The sequence below is a fragment of the Dreissena polymorpha genome, chromosome 13, assembly GCF_020536995.1.
Source record: "Dreissena polymorpha isolate Duluth1 chromosome 13, UMN_Dpol_1.0, whole genome shotgun sequence".
Classification (NCBI taxonomy): Eukaryota; Metazoa; Mollusca; class Bivalvia; order Myida; family Dreissenidae; genus Dreissena; species Dreissena polymorpha.
Window position 1 is genome coordinate 55310543 of NC_068367.1, and position 15000 is coordinate 55325542.

The 15000-nt window shown below is 35.4% G+C and overlaps 5 protein-coding genes across 8 annotated transcripts in view; 3 read left to right on the forward strand and 2 right to left on the reverse strand.

The window, feature by feature from the left end:
• Positions 1 to 15000, forward strand: part of LOC127855598 (ATP-dependent RNA helicase DDX42-like) — a 316590-nt gene that overhangs the window by 252153 nt on the left and 49437 nt on the right. The window lies entirely within an intron of this gene.
• Positions 1 to 15000, reverse strand: part of LOC127855601 (E3 ubiquitin-protein ligase TRIM56-like) — a 262584-nt gene that overhangs the window by 228290 nt on the left and 19294 nt on the right. The window lies entirely within an intron of this gene.
• Positions 1 to 15000, reverse strand: part of LOC127855600 (zinc finger protein zfp-1-like) — a 317716-nt gene that overhangs the window by 146435 nt on the left and 156281 nt on the right. The window lies entirely within an intron of this gene.
• LOC127855604 (uncharacterized) overlaps positions 1 to 15000 on the forward strand; it is a 380241-nt gene that overhangs the window by 67014 nt on the left and 298227 nt on the right. The window lies entirely within an intron of this gene.
• Positions 6586 to 15000, forward strand: part of LOC127855597 (ATP-dependent RNA helicase DDX42-like) — a 57852-nt gene continuing 49437 nt past the window's right edge. The window contains exons 1-4 of the mRNA XM_052391340.1: positions 6586 to 6658; positions 6882 to 6983; positions 11795 to 11909; positions 12542 to 12686. Of these exons, the coding sequence (XP_052247300.1) occupies positions 6899 to 6983; positions 11795 to 11909; positions 12542 to 12686 (345 nt within the window). The 5' untranslated portion in view covers positions 6586 to 6658; positions 6882 to 6898. The remainder of the gene's footprint in view (positions 6659 to 6881; positions 6984 to 11794; positions 11910 to 12541; positions 12687 to 15000) is intronic.

Here is a 15000-nt window from a genome sequence, read left to right on the forward strand (position 1 = left end):
CTAGTTAACTGTATTATTTTGTGTGCCTAAATTTGGACATACAGATACGCTGCTCACTGCACTTTTTTATATTGCCTATCCTGCCTATTAATAGCTTATTTTAAAATAAAAAAGCATGTTCCTCCATGTGCTAGCAAGCATATCGCATTAAGTCAAAACATACCAACCAGCTATTTAATAAAACATGTTTTTATATCACGCTTCTGTAAAATGGTAATGGATTTTAACGAATCATTCGAAGTTGATAGGTTTGACAGAAGTTTTATCTTGATGATCAGCACGTCCACCACACCCAATCAAAACTATATTTACTATAATCGAAATTACAACAGCCGCTGGACGTTCAAATCTTTGATACACTGTGAACAGACAACACTTAAGAAAAGTTATGCTGTTGTCATAACACAATAATTAACAAATTGACACAATTTAATGTTTCGAAAAGGATAAATATATTAAATTTTAGCTTAATCGATGAGCCAGCTGCACCGCTGAATATTTTTGTGCGAGTTCCACTCCACTCGGAATTCGACGTTTTCGGCCTGTGTTGTCACTAAATCCAATATAAGAAGCTATAATGTGTATTGACACACAACGATCACGGTGTCAGTCTCATAAACCTTTTCCCGATTAGACTGCCTCCGAATGGTGGCTGATTTCTTCAAAGCCTTCTTGCGTGTTGGTGCGTTTTAGGTGCGCCAACACAGCGACTCACCAGAACAACAACAAGTAAACGCACCTTTACGACGATTAAAAGTACTTCTCGTTTTGGCGTATCGGCGTGTTGGCGCCTTCCGGATTCGCCAAAATAACAAAGTAAGAGCACCAATACGATACGTTCGTACTTGCTAGAACTGCACCAAGACACGTTTATTTCTCGTTCTGACGCCCTTTATTATTGTGTTGGCGGATCAGATTTGTGGTTCTGTCGATCCTTCCGTTCGCGAAGGATTGCACCAACCAAGGGGGTAAACGTTAATGATGCATCTGTAGTAAAGATGGCGGATTTTTGTTAACATTTGTTCGAACAAGAAGTATATTTTCAATCAGATGAGTGCTTCATTGCAGAATATATTAATTGTGACCGTGACTATTTTATTGCCACATTATTCCGTTGCATGTTGACACTGTTTGTTTACAGAAAAAAAACACTAATGAAAAAATTGAAGGAAAAGACTTTCGGCTTGCGGTTGATATCGACTGTTACGCGAGTAAAAAATGTTATTTTCTGTGTATAAATACATTCAATATCACGAACTGGGACCGAAATATTCGTACTTTTATTTGCTTGTACGTTGAAGACACAAACCTTTCTTTTCCATAAAAGTTATAAAGATTATTTACAAACATATGAGCCGGGAAAAAATGTGGATCTCAGAGCTAGATCCATATTCTCAACAGCTAGATATTCGCGGTTCGTTTTTGAATGTCGATGTCACAATCGCACATTCTCGGCCCTTTCCGTAAAACATCGGATAAGTACTTATAAGATTATTGATAATCTGCAAGGGGTACCGATTGGTCGATGTCAGTGGTGGCTCGAAATATATGTATCCCAGAAAAACTGATTTTTGGAAAAACCCACTTATCTGCTGGTACAAATAAAGTTGACCCATTTATAATCCTTTCCAAATCACACACCGTATAAACCGTTATGATTTTAACTAAGCTATCATTGGTTGATATAACTGACCAGCGTTGTTCAACCTCGCTCGATATTCGCAGTACATGTTTGAATTTCGACCTCAGAGCTAAAGTGATATTCGCGCCAGATCGATATTTGCGGTTAGTTTTTGAATGTTGAAGTCAGTTCTGGCTCGAAATTCAACCTTGCCCGATATTCGCGGTACGTGTTTCAATTCCGATCTCAGAACTATCACGATATTCGCACCAGCTCAATAGTTGAATTTCGATCTCCGATTTTCGATGTCATTGCCAACTTCACACACCTTAACAAAGCATTAAGTATTTTATTACAGCTGGTGTACAAATACCCGTAAATGAACATTATAATATTATCATTTGAATACACAACATTATAAAAACCGGGCTAAATGCATGTGCGTTAAGTGTCGTCCCAGATTAGACTGTTCAGTCCGCACAGGGTAACCAGGGACGACACTTTCCACTTTCCACTTTTACAGAATTTCCCAGAATATTTACAAACATAAGTTATATTAATTCCATTTCATCTCTAATGAGAAATATTTTGAGTACAAGAAGCGTATTTAACCCAATGCCATTTATGCCTAGTGGACTCTCCCACCCTTCTGAATTGGATCAATTTATTTCCAAAATTAGGGATTTCTAGTATATTTATTTCTATATTTAGAATATTTCTTATCGAACGTCCTTTAAGTAAAGAGCGCAGACCCAGATGAGACGCCGCATCATGCGGCGTCTCATCTGGGTCTACGCTGTTTGCCAATGCCTTTTTTCTAGACGCTAGGCATAAATGGTTTAATGAAAATTCTTCTTTTACGAAGTACCGAAGTATATATTTTATACAATTTTAAAGTTCAGCACATTCATAACATTGCACATAAATTCAAATTTACATATTTTGTACAGTATTTATTTATTTATATCGTATAAATACATAGTGTTCATGGAACTTTTTGGAACAGACTGGCCAAATGTACCGGCAAATGCAACGAAGTAAAATGAAGTATGTTAAAAATAATCATTTTTAGTAAACACTGCACTTTCGAATTTCCCATAAACATTAAGGAAACGTTCACAAAACACTTATTATAAACAAACATAAGTCAATACATATAGAAACATATAGAAACAGTTATTACATTTGGTATTGGATGCGCTGTCGCTACGGTTTATCGAGAAAATGATCTGTCACTGACTGACTTCAAAATCGTCCCGATACATTATTTAATACTAAAAAAAATCAAATTACGTGAAATTAAGTGAAATGAAACTAAGCTAATAAAATTACAACAAAACACAAGTTGAGCAGTTATTTGTGCATATATTGCGAACATATGTATGGAATAATGATCGAAATTTAAATGTGAATTCAGCGTCGTTATATAAATTCAAAGACCTATAGATTACAATAGGTCTTTTATAAATTTGAAGAAAACATGATGCAGGTTTAGGTAATTTGCTTAATTAATGTCAATTGATAAAGTATGTCTCACAAAAACTTAACTTTACAATCAACTATTCATATGTAGAGTATATAAACAAAATATTAGTGGTATCAATGAAATTTTAAAAACTTAGAAAGTGTAAGTGTTGTGTCCCCTAAATGATGGGGCAATTATTCTCGCAAAAAGTCAAGTGGTTCTCCAACCAATACAGTACTGAGAATAAACGTGTGTCGGTGACTTTCTATATCATGTGAAATGTGGTGTGAGTACTATGTGAGATGTGGTGTGAGTACTCTTCTCAAAGCACTCGGTGCAAAAACTGCGATGATATGACAATATGGGTACGTGGTACGACATAGCTCTTTAATATTCTTGATTAGTTTTCATAAAACGTTGCTTTTTGTAAAACAGAGAGGCTTATCCTACCATCAAAGCGACACCTATACACAGATTTTAATTTTTTATTAGACGAAAGTTACCGAATAGCTAGTCATTGACAACACAATGCTTCCGTAAGACGTAAATACTTGGTTAATTGTCAAAAGCAAGGATTGGGCGAATACAGCTTAAGGTGCTACATTTAAAATCGGCTGCAGGGCGAAGCGTACCATTACCGAAGCCCGCGGTACGCTTTTTCGATGATACGCTTCTTCCAACGTTCTTGAAAATCCACTGTTCTAATGTTATCTTATTGTAGTGTAGAGGTTTGTAATACAAATGTATACAAGATAAGTATTGATGCAAAGCATCAAAGGGCGTCGGGAATTTCAGTGTAAAAGGCACTCGATGAAGTTACATGGAACGATTTTTTTTCTACTGTAAATATTAATATATTGGCCGATTATTATAAACGAAATAGAAAAAGATACTGGTATAACCATTATCTATAATTTTGTGTTATAACCCCCAAATAACCATTATTTATGATGTTGTGTTATAACCCCCAAATAACCATTATCTATGATTTTGCGTTGTAACCCCCAAATATTTCATAGTTCATTTTACATTGGTTTCCTTTTTTACTGGCATCCGTGTGCAGTTTTCATTAATGGAACAGAACTGTGTAAGTTTTAAAATATCTGCTTCATCTTGTAAGCGTAATTTCATATTGTTCTCAACTTCAAGGGGAGATGATTCTAAACTTATTCCTACGTTGCTCATTTACGATAGGGGTTGAGTACTCATTGATATGAAAACACTGTAAAAGTTTGAAAAACAATGAATGAAAACTGTAAATTGCATAAAGAAGCTGCATTTCACAATACTTTGAAATTCAGTAAAAGATCATAATAGATTTATTGCTCCGATATTCATCATTTTCAATAGGGTTCGAGTAATACTGATATAAAAACACTTAACAAGTTTGGAAAGATTCAGACGACAGTTGTGAAATCTTTTAAACAAGTGTAAATTGTTTATTTTGTCAAGTTTAATAGAAAAAAAATCTGGACTTATTGTCCCGATGTTTCTTATTTTAAATGAGGTAAAAATGCTCATTGATATGAAGACACTGTAAGTTTGGAAAGAATCTGATGACAAATGTTGACATAATCACCTAACCAAGCAGTTTTTCACTTTTATTTTTAAATTCAAAGAGACATAATTCTGGACTTATGGTCCGATATTGCTCATATAGAGTTTGGGTTGGGTCCTCATTGATAAAAAAAACCTGTGCAAGTTTGGGAACAATCGGATGAAAATTTTGGACTTCGAACAACGAATGTTTCTCAAATTCTAAGGAAGATAACTATGGACGTAATGGTCGGATATTGCTAAAGGGCCCATATCACCTGGATAGTAATAAGTGTCGCGCTTCGCGCTCTATATGTGGTTCTTAAAAAAACTCCTAGAAGTGCTTGACTCTAGGGAAACGGGTTAGTTTAAACCTATTTATTTTAGCTCGATTGCGTCGAAAGCCTTAGGCTTATATAAACGCTCTCGAGTCCGTTTCCTGGGCCTAGAACCAGTACTTGGTGTCTTTGGGGGAGATCTAAAGAACGCTCCCACGGTGGGGATCGAACCCGTGACCTCCCGGTCGCAAGGCGGACACCATATCCATTACACCACGGCGACCTTAAACAAGTTGCAGGGTCACAGCCTTCTCCTATCCTCCTTGATAAGCGGCTGCTTCCTTTATCGCATCTCATTGTTACCATCAATAATACGTGTCGCGCTCTTTATGTGCCAGGGATAGTACTTAGGGCCTATGATAGACAACCATAAAAATACATGGATAATAGATGTGTTGTTTGCATTTATTTGTTAATATAAAAACACGTGTATTTTTATATAAGATATTTAAGTGATTTAAGAAATTTTAATTAACGTTGTCACCACGCGGCATCCATTAATTTTAATAAAAATGTCCAATTGTAGTAAAATGGATTTTAAAATGTCTACATTAAATAAAGCTTTATTATATTTATTAACCTGACTGAAAAAAAAATGTCAGCCGCCGAACTGTTCCGTTCGTGCCGGAACCCGGGATTGAACCGGGGGCCTTAAGATGATTGTTGCGGAAACATCTTCAGTTTAACTCTCTCCCAACTGAGCTTTTCCGGCTGACATCATTTATGTACTGCTATTTGGTGAAGTTGTGTTTAGCGATCGTCATTATATGTCTATTAATAAACTAATACATTGTACGTTTTCGTACCACTACGCCTTCCAATAAACTTGCTTGCGCGATAGGTCGTCAAATATCGTACTACATTGATTCTCCACTAAATAAGCAAATAAGAAAAACCACAAAATAAATATATTTTGATTATGATTTGTTTTTAGACAAAACCAGAAAGTTTCGCGTATTTGCCCTGTCCCTGTGATCTTTCCCCTGTGATCAGTTGTAGATCAGTTATTATTTAAAACAACAAGCTTTGCATTATTGGCAATAAATGTTGTAATAAATGTAATAGGCACAACTGCAGTACTTATTTACACTAATTTACACAAAAAATCACCACTATGCAAGATATTCTTAAAACAAAAATATATACATTGATCCGTAAAATAACTTCTCCCATAAGCGAAAAAAAATGCATTACATACTAGTCGCCGCTCTCCAGAGCGACGCCAATTAGTCAGATCACATAATAACAACACAAGTGTGAGGTTATATATTTAATAGCATTCTAATGAAGCTTCACTCTACAACTACTAATAATGATGTTTCCCCAAGCAATACAAACAAGAGACTGAATGTGCGGGCTGTCTGCATCTATGTTATGAGTAACCCTTGGGTATGTTAATTAGCTATAGCCTGTATCTATGTATCTGGCTCATGGAACATCCACCGACTATTTATGCGACAAATATTTAATGGATTAGCATGAGTATGATAGAAATAAAGTCCTACATATAGCAGCTTCGGAATGGCATTGTAATTTTACATTCTATGAAAACCATTAATTTAGCATTTTCAATACCTCCTATTAGTAGAATGTAACTAATTTTCTTTCAGGTAGTATATTTTCATTCAGCTAGTTTAATGTAAATAGCTCTTTAATAAGGAGGAAGTGTGGAAGACGAAACTGATATCAACAAATAAGGTCTATTGCAATTTATGCGCGTGTTCTGGCGCACATAGACAATACTACATATCATTGATGTGAATTGTAGTTATTCACTTTATAAAAATGTTGTTGTTGTTGACATTTAGTAATGCAGTAAAACAATTATCCATTTATTGACTGGTCACGAAAATAAATGAAATGTCTGTTTCAATATTAAGCTTTAATATGTTGTCATTGCTTGTTTTTTCGGTATCTTTAGTTACCAACGCAGTAGAGATGTATAGCGGCGGGGGAGATGGTAAGCCAAGAGGGTTTGGCTTTGGAGGCTTTTCTATCAACAAATCGGATGGAGGAAGTGTTGGTCAGTTTTCTTGCAATTTGACACAGGAACATTCAGTTTTGTTAAGGCCATGATTAATGCAACTAACAAAGATCATTATGAATTTTTGCTGTCCAAAAAATGTTCATTTAATACTGACATTCAGGTGGGTTTTTTTTACTAAGAAAGTGATGCCGATAGACAGCTTTTTCCACTACCATATTTTTCCCCTCAAAATACAATAACCCCTCCAAGAATATCATTTTTCCCCAAAACATAATATTTTCCCCTCAAAGAAAGGTCAGTCGACACTTATCCAATTTGTATCATGTATAATGATCTCGCTCTCTCTCTCTCCTGACCAACACACAAAACTGGGAACCCCAGTGATTCTTAATATAGCAATTAAATTATGTCATGAACATTTTATATGGGCAACTAACAGTAATAATCACGTGACTATTTAACTGGATTCCAGTATTGCGTGAGTAGGGTATTTTGTCAATTAAGTACCGGAAACCAGTCGAATTTTCATCCGTGTTATGTGAAAGCCAAGATGTAAACGTGAAAACAGAAAAATGTCTCACAATTGGCGTTCATACACGAAAAAAATAAAACGTTTGGACTCGGAAAATACTAAACGCATCAACACATTTTTTAAGAATAAATCATTGAAAACCATTGAAACCCAGCAGGATTCGGAGGTAATCGACATCGAAAATTGTGAAAGTGAAAGTAGACAATGGGCAGCTGTGGCACCCACGGAGCGTATATTGACAGGAGTTGAAACGAGTATTTGACCCTTACTGTAGTCAATTCAAATTTATGCAAAAACTAATCATCCGATTGTATTGGTTTATACGTTATCTTGTTGCTTATTAATTCCTCTTTCAAAATTTTTTTAACTTTTAGTATATTTCTGTTGTTATTAATGGATGTATAGCGAGTTAAACACGAGAAATACACATTTTATGTTTTACCCACGCGCGTTTAACCTTGTCGATACTTTGTTACGATTAGCGTACATCAAAGCGCCGAGGTTATACATTTTGATGTACCCACTAACGTCTTTTTTCTAATTTTACTTTTATTTCTCGGCCGATTTTGACGAATCATATATCATTAGAAAGCCTACATTTCGTATTTTTCAGATATATAAATATATATGAAGTTTAACTTCTAACTTGGGCAGCCCGGCGAGTTAAAACTTTAACTTTTGCAAATATCATACCATTTTAGAATCTATATTTACGGTAAACATGGTCGTACTTTATACAGATTTGTAACGTTTATATTAGGAGTTCAGTTTTTAAAACTACATCTTGCTTAGGAGAATAGAATTCTGTATAAGATAGAAAAAAATGGGTTTAAAAATGAAAGTAAATAAGGAATGACTTTGTACGAAAGTAGCTCGCGGTCATAACGCTCCGAACTGATGCTACGGTCTTGGCGATTATGCTTTTGTTTAGATACCGACCATTAGATTTCCATTGCCAGGATTATTGTATTTTTTATCGAATATATTGTTCACGAAACATATCAATAAATCTTACTTTTAATGAAGCTTAATAAATTAGCGATTTCAGCTCTTGTTTATAACACTGAAAGGGTGATAATTTTATATGAGACCTCGTATATAGCGGACCCTCTTGATATTTTCGGCTTTGCACACTTCAAATAAAATGGGTGTGAAAAACATTCGTTTGTTGTTTATTATCAAAGAGGTTATTATGTATAATGATATAAAAGGTGATGTACCTTAAATTATCAATTAATTAAACTTATTTAGAGATTCTTGAAAACACGGTCTGTGTTAAGCAGATCATTTTGTATTTTGACATCAGTGCATCATGTCCAACTATTCAAAATCAGATTTTTTTCACTGGGATGATGACGACTTAGATTTAGACGAATTGTTAGGTGATTACACATGTAGCAGTGATGATTCTGAGAATGTTAAACCGTGTAAGAAAGTAAAAGTCACACAAGCAATCGAATCAGTGGGTGTCTACAGAGTGCCCAAAAACTTACAAGACAATGTCTCATTTTCGGGGTCATATGATTTCCAAGCACGGATACGAAAGAGTGAATGGTAAATATTTCATTTGTTTCATCATGCTTATTTCATCGATTGCATCTGAATCGGAGGGCATTATTGCTTGTGGTAAAGAGTAACAGATCTTGTTCAGTTTGACAAAGGTAGATTGTTTTTACTCCATTACATGTTTGTTATAATCATTCTTGATTTTAGTTGTCTTTCACTTGGCATTAATACAAAAATAGAGAGGTCATTGTTTGAAGCTTTGACACCTTGATTAAGCCTCATCAGATGTGTGAGTGCTTGATTGTAAAACCCATTAATGGCACGCTCCCAACCAGCTCTTGTTTATAACACAGACAGGGTGTTAATTTTATTACGAGACAGCGTATATAGCGGACCCTCATGATATTTTTCGGCTTTGCATACTTTAAATAAAATGGGTGTCAAAACATTCATCGTTTGTTGTTTATTTTCAAAGAGGTTATTATGTTTAATTATATGAAAGGTTATTTACCTTAAATTATTTATTAATTAAAATTAGTTAAAGATTCTTGAAAATCCCGGCCGAAAAATATCAAGAGGGTCCGCTATATACGCTGTCTCGAAATAAAATTAACACCCTGTCTGTGTTATAAGCAAGAGCTGAAATCGTTAATTTATTAAGCTTCATTAATAATCAGCTTTATTGATATGTTTCGTGAACAAAATATTTCAATATATTCCATAAAAATATAATAATCATGACAAAGGAAATTAAATGGCCGGTATCTTAACAAAAGCATAATCGCCAAGACCGTAGCATCAGTTCTCTGCGTTAGGACCGCACGATACTTTCGTACAAAGTCATTCCTTACTTAATTTCATTTTTAAAACCATTTTTTTCTATCGTATACAGAATTCTATTCTTCTAAACAAGATGTAATTTTTAAAACTGAACTCCAAATATAAACGCTACAAATCGGTAAAAAGTACGAACATGTAAACCGTAAATCTAGACTCTTAAACTGTGTGATATTTGAAAAAGTTAAAGTTTTAACTCGCCGGGCTGCCCAAATCAGAAGAAAAACATAATATATATTTATATATCTGAAAACTACGTAACGTAGGCTTTCTAATGATATATAATTTGTCAAAATCGGCCGATAAATGAAAGTATAATTTAAAAAAGACTTAAGTGGGTACATCAAAATGTATAACCTCGGCGCTTCGATGTACGCTAATGGATAGCTACTGATTAAGTAACAAAGTATCGACAAGCTATTTGCCGATACGGTTCCGTTTCATATCCGTCTCATCTAGAGTCCGTGTATCACCTTCCCCTTCCAATACTGTAGCAATTCTAGATCGTCTACCCATACATCATGAAACTGAAATCATGAAATTGACATCCTCCCCCGCCCTCCAGGACAGAAATACAGTTGAAAACATTTCCCATTACATCTAACCCTGCAACTTTCTTTTCCAAGCCAGACGAAACGCAACCAAAACGTCTCTGTTGATGAGTTAACTTATAGACATTGATTTAAACATGTGTCTCTTTCACACTATTTTCCCCTTTCACCAGGCATCCAGCGTCTTCCCCTTTTTTTAAAAAAAACCCTGACATTTATGATTAAAACAGACCATAAAACAGACCATACAATTATAATCATACAACCAAGTATGCAATATATGTAGCAAGGTGATATTGTCTTTACTTTTTAGTTACAAAGGCCAAGGGGGAAAAGTGCGCCTTTTTCAGAACACAAACACAGTGCTCTACCAACTTAGCTAATCAGGCGTCATATTTTGTAAAATTTATGAAAAACTTTCCATAGTTTTTTCCCAAATATAAAATATCCATAAACTCTTAACCCTTTACCACTTACATGCATACTTTGATGCATTTTTAGTCCCATAGAAAGTTATATTTAATTTAATACCTTTCTTACTAAATTCAAGTGTAAAAGGCTTGATATCCAACCCTGAGATACTGGTGAGCAGCAAACAGCATACAACCTAAACAGACTGAGAGTGACTTGCAGGCTGTTCTGGTTTTATGCTGTTTGCACATAGCCATTTTCACTTTGTTTCTGAGTGGGAAAAGGTTAAACTAGGAATAAGAAGTAACATGGCAGGTATAAGACATGTTCGGTGTAAGGTTATTGATAGATTTTTCCCATTGGTAGAAAGAACTCTAAAAAATCAAATTCATGTATTGCTTGTCTTTATGGAAACTTATATGTTTTTGTCACGGTGGTTATGGCCAGTATAGTGTACCTTTTCTATTGATCATTTTTAGCTCGGCTGTTTCCGGAGAAAACCCGAGGTATTGTCATAGCCAGCTCGCCATCGGCGTCGTGCTAAAACCTTAACATTTTGTTAAGGTTTTGAACATTGGCTCTAAAATCCAAGTACTTCAACCTACAACTTTGAAACTTCATATGTAGCTGCACCTTGATGAGTTCTACATACCACACACATTTTTTGTGTCACTATGTCAAAGGCCAAGGTCACTGTGACCTTTTAAAAAAACATTCTGACAAGCTTTCATTTATTCAAAACTGCACCTGCAGCCGAGCGTGGCACCCGTTTTGCATTGCTCTTGTTAGTTAATATTCTGAAAAAGTGTTTTACTTTAGGAACAACATAAAATAAACATGTTCTAGTGGAAAAAAATAGTTGTCAACATTAAGTTCTTTCATATATCCTTTTGTTTTGTGGCAACATTATCATTATTCATTCAAGTAAAACACCAATATGTGACAGTTTGACACCAGCATCGTATGCAATATGCATGCAAAATAATTCACTGATGGTTATTTTCCTGTAGGTGGAGATGGAATATCAAGGATGGGTAGCTCTAGTGGTCAAAGAACATTGCAGCCTGGTAGAACCATGGGGTACAAGCTGAAATTTGGAAGAAGCAGAGTGACTGATGATGATGAGTAGGTTATGCAAACTTGTAACATGTGTTATAAAAATAATGTTTTTTTGGATATTTTTATGAATAAAACATTAATAAATTTTAGACAACAAAAAGAAAATTTGATAATGATAAAAGATACAAGAAGTAATACATTCAGCAAGTAAAATGAGTCAAAACCTCTAAATTGACTATATTTTGATGTTGAAGTATACATATATAAAATAAAAAAAATCTTATGCATAGTGTCAGAGAGATGTGTGACTGTGTTTAGATTCATGAATAATAACTATATAGTACTGTTATTGAATAATTACCATTTGCTTGTTATCCCCCGCCATAGGTGGAGGGATATTGTTTTGGCGTTGTCCGTCCATCCGTCTTTCCCTCTGTCCGTCCGTCCGTCTGGCACTTTTGTGTCCGGAGCCATATCTTGGAAGTGCTTTGGCGGATTTCATTGAAACTTTGTATGAGTATATATATATATGGATAAGAGGATGATGCAGGCCTAATGGCATTGTACACCATCTAATAATAACGGAGTTATTGCCCTTTGTATTTTGAAAAAATGCTTTTTTGTGTGTCCGGAGCCATATCCTGTGTCCAGAAGTATAATGGCTGGGGATATCAATTCAACGAATTTGCTTGTTCCAGCTATTTTGATGATGACCATGAGGAGGTGAATAATTCTAATAATGAGGCATACCAGCCGGCCCCAGGCAGCCCTGGAGCTGACAAAGGCAGAGACGGGGACAGTGACAGCGACGACCCTCTCGATGCATTCATGGCAAATATAGAGGCTAGTTTCAACCTATTTATTTTAGCCTATGGTTTGAGAAATTATGAAAATATGTATTTTGGACTAATAATTAATCAAATTGTTCTATAAAAGTGTTAAAGCCCAAAGTACAAAAGTTTAAAATATATGTTACCATATACCTTACTGTAATGCTATAGAGTAGGTTTCCTGGATAGAAAGTACTTGGTGTCTTTGGTTGAGATCTAAAGAAAGCTCCCACTGTAGGGGTGTAACCTGTTACCTCCCAGTTGCAAGGTCAACACCATATCCTCTATGTCAAAGGCAGTGCTCCAGCCAGCTTTTCATTATAAAGGGGAGCTTCCCCAAAAAGGGCACATTTCAGACGTAGTTTTGGAAAATAGGGCTTTTTTATTCCCCCTTTCGAAAGAAAGGGGGCAGATAGTGATCGGACTGTCCGTCTGTCTGTCTGTCCATCTTTCCGTCACACTTTGCGTTTAGGTTTCGAAAAATGCTCATAACTTCTATGTCCCTTGGCATCATATTTGGTATGCATGTGTATATGGACAAGGCCTTTCCATACGCACAATTTTTTTTACCCCTGTGACCTTGACCTTGAAGTTAGGGTCCGCGTTAAGGTTTCAATATATGCGTTAAGGTTTCGAAAATTGCTCATAACTTCTATGTCCCTAGAGATATAACCTTCATATTTGGTACGCATGTGTATATGGACAAGGCCTTTCCATACGCACAAAAAAGTTTACCCCTGTGACCTTGACCTTGAACTTAGGGTCCGCGTTTAGGTTTCGAAATCTGCGTTTAGGTTTCAAAAAATGCTCATAACTTCTATGTCCCTTGAGATATAACCTTCATATATGGTATGCATGTGTATATGGACAAGGCCTTTCCATACGCACACAAATTTTTACCCCTGTGACCTTGACCTTGAACTTAGGGTCCGCGTTTAGGTTTCGAAATCTGCGTTTAGGTTTCGAAAAATGATCATAACTTCTATGTCCCTTGAAATATAACCTTCATATTTGGTATGCATGTGTATATGGACAAGGCCTTTCCATACGCACACAATTTTTTACCCCTGTGACCTTGACCTTGAACTTCGGGTCCGCGTTTAGGTTTCGAAATCTGCGTTTAGGTTTTTAAAAATGCTCATAACTTCTGTCCTTTGAGATATAACCTTCATATTTGGTATGCATGTGTATATGGACAAGGCCTTTCCATACGCACACAAATTTTTACCCCTGTGACCTTGACCTTGAACTTAGGGTCTGCGTTTAGGTTTAGAATTCTGCGTTTAGGTTTCGGAAAAGAGCTCATAACTTCTATCAAGCGTTTATAGGGGGCATAAGTCATCCTATGGTGACAGCTCTTGTTTTTAAAATATACTTAAGTATATACTTTGGTTATACTATATACTTATGAATTGTAAACTTAAGTGCATTTGATGATTTCACCAATTGTATGCTGTTCCTCATTTTGTGTAATGAAATAATAAATATATTGCTATTCTAGTGTTTGTATTAATTTACATATATAGGTATGAAGAATGATATGGCTGTACCATCCCTTACATTATCAAGAAGCAGAACAGGATTCAATAATATCTTACTTTTATTTTGGATAATCAAAAACAATTTTAAGACATGTTCAAATATGAGAAAAAGAATGAAAATCAAAATGAAGACAAAATAAAGATCTGAAGACAAATAGAAATATACACCTATTCTAATACTTTGATAATTATTAAATATTGAATAAATAAATACATTATACATGTAATACAGTACCCTGACAAAAAACACAAAGTCAATAAGGATACAATAACAATCACATCCAGGACTGCCACATAACCTCTTAATGGATCAATATTTAAAAACCATATTTTCTTTGCACCCATAAAGTCTTTAGCCACAGCTTGCAGGATTCCCTCAAACATTTCCGTACTACAATTCAATTTAATGTTCATGATTTTGGATAAATTAGCTGTCTTGAAGGAGGACCTATGGGCTGTCTTTATTAATTTTAATTGTGAAAATACTCTTTCCACCTCGGCAGTAGACAGTTGAAGTACCAGGGCAGTGCTCAGTAGCTTGTGGATGAGTGGGTACTGTGTGATAAGGCCGGTATCTTCTCTCTTGAAGTCCTTGATGATGCTGTCCATGGTACTCTGTTCCTTCTTCTTGGTGTTCATCAGTTGGCAAAAATCTTCCCATTGTAGTTGTAGATTCTCTGGCTCTATGTTGAAGTGGCTGGCAATCTCCTCCATCTCATCAAAACTCTTCCCATTGTAGTTGCAGATTCTCTGGCTCTATGTTGAAGTGGCTGGCAATCTTCCCAT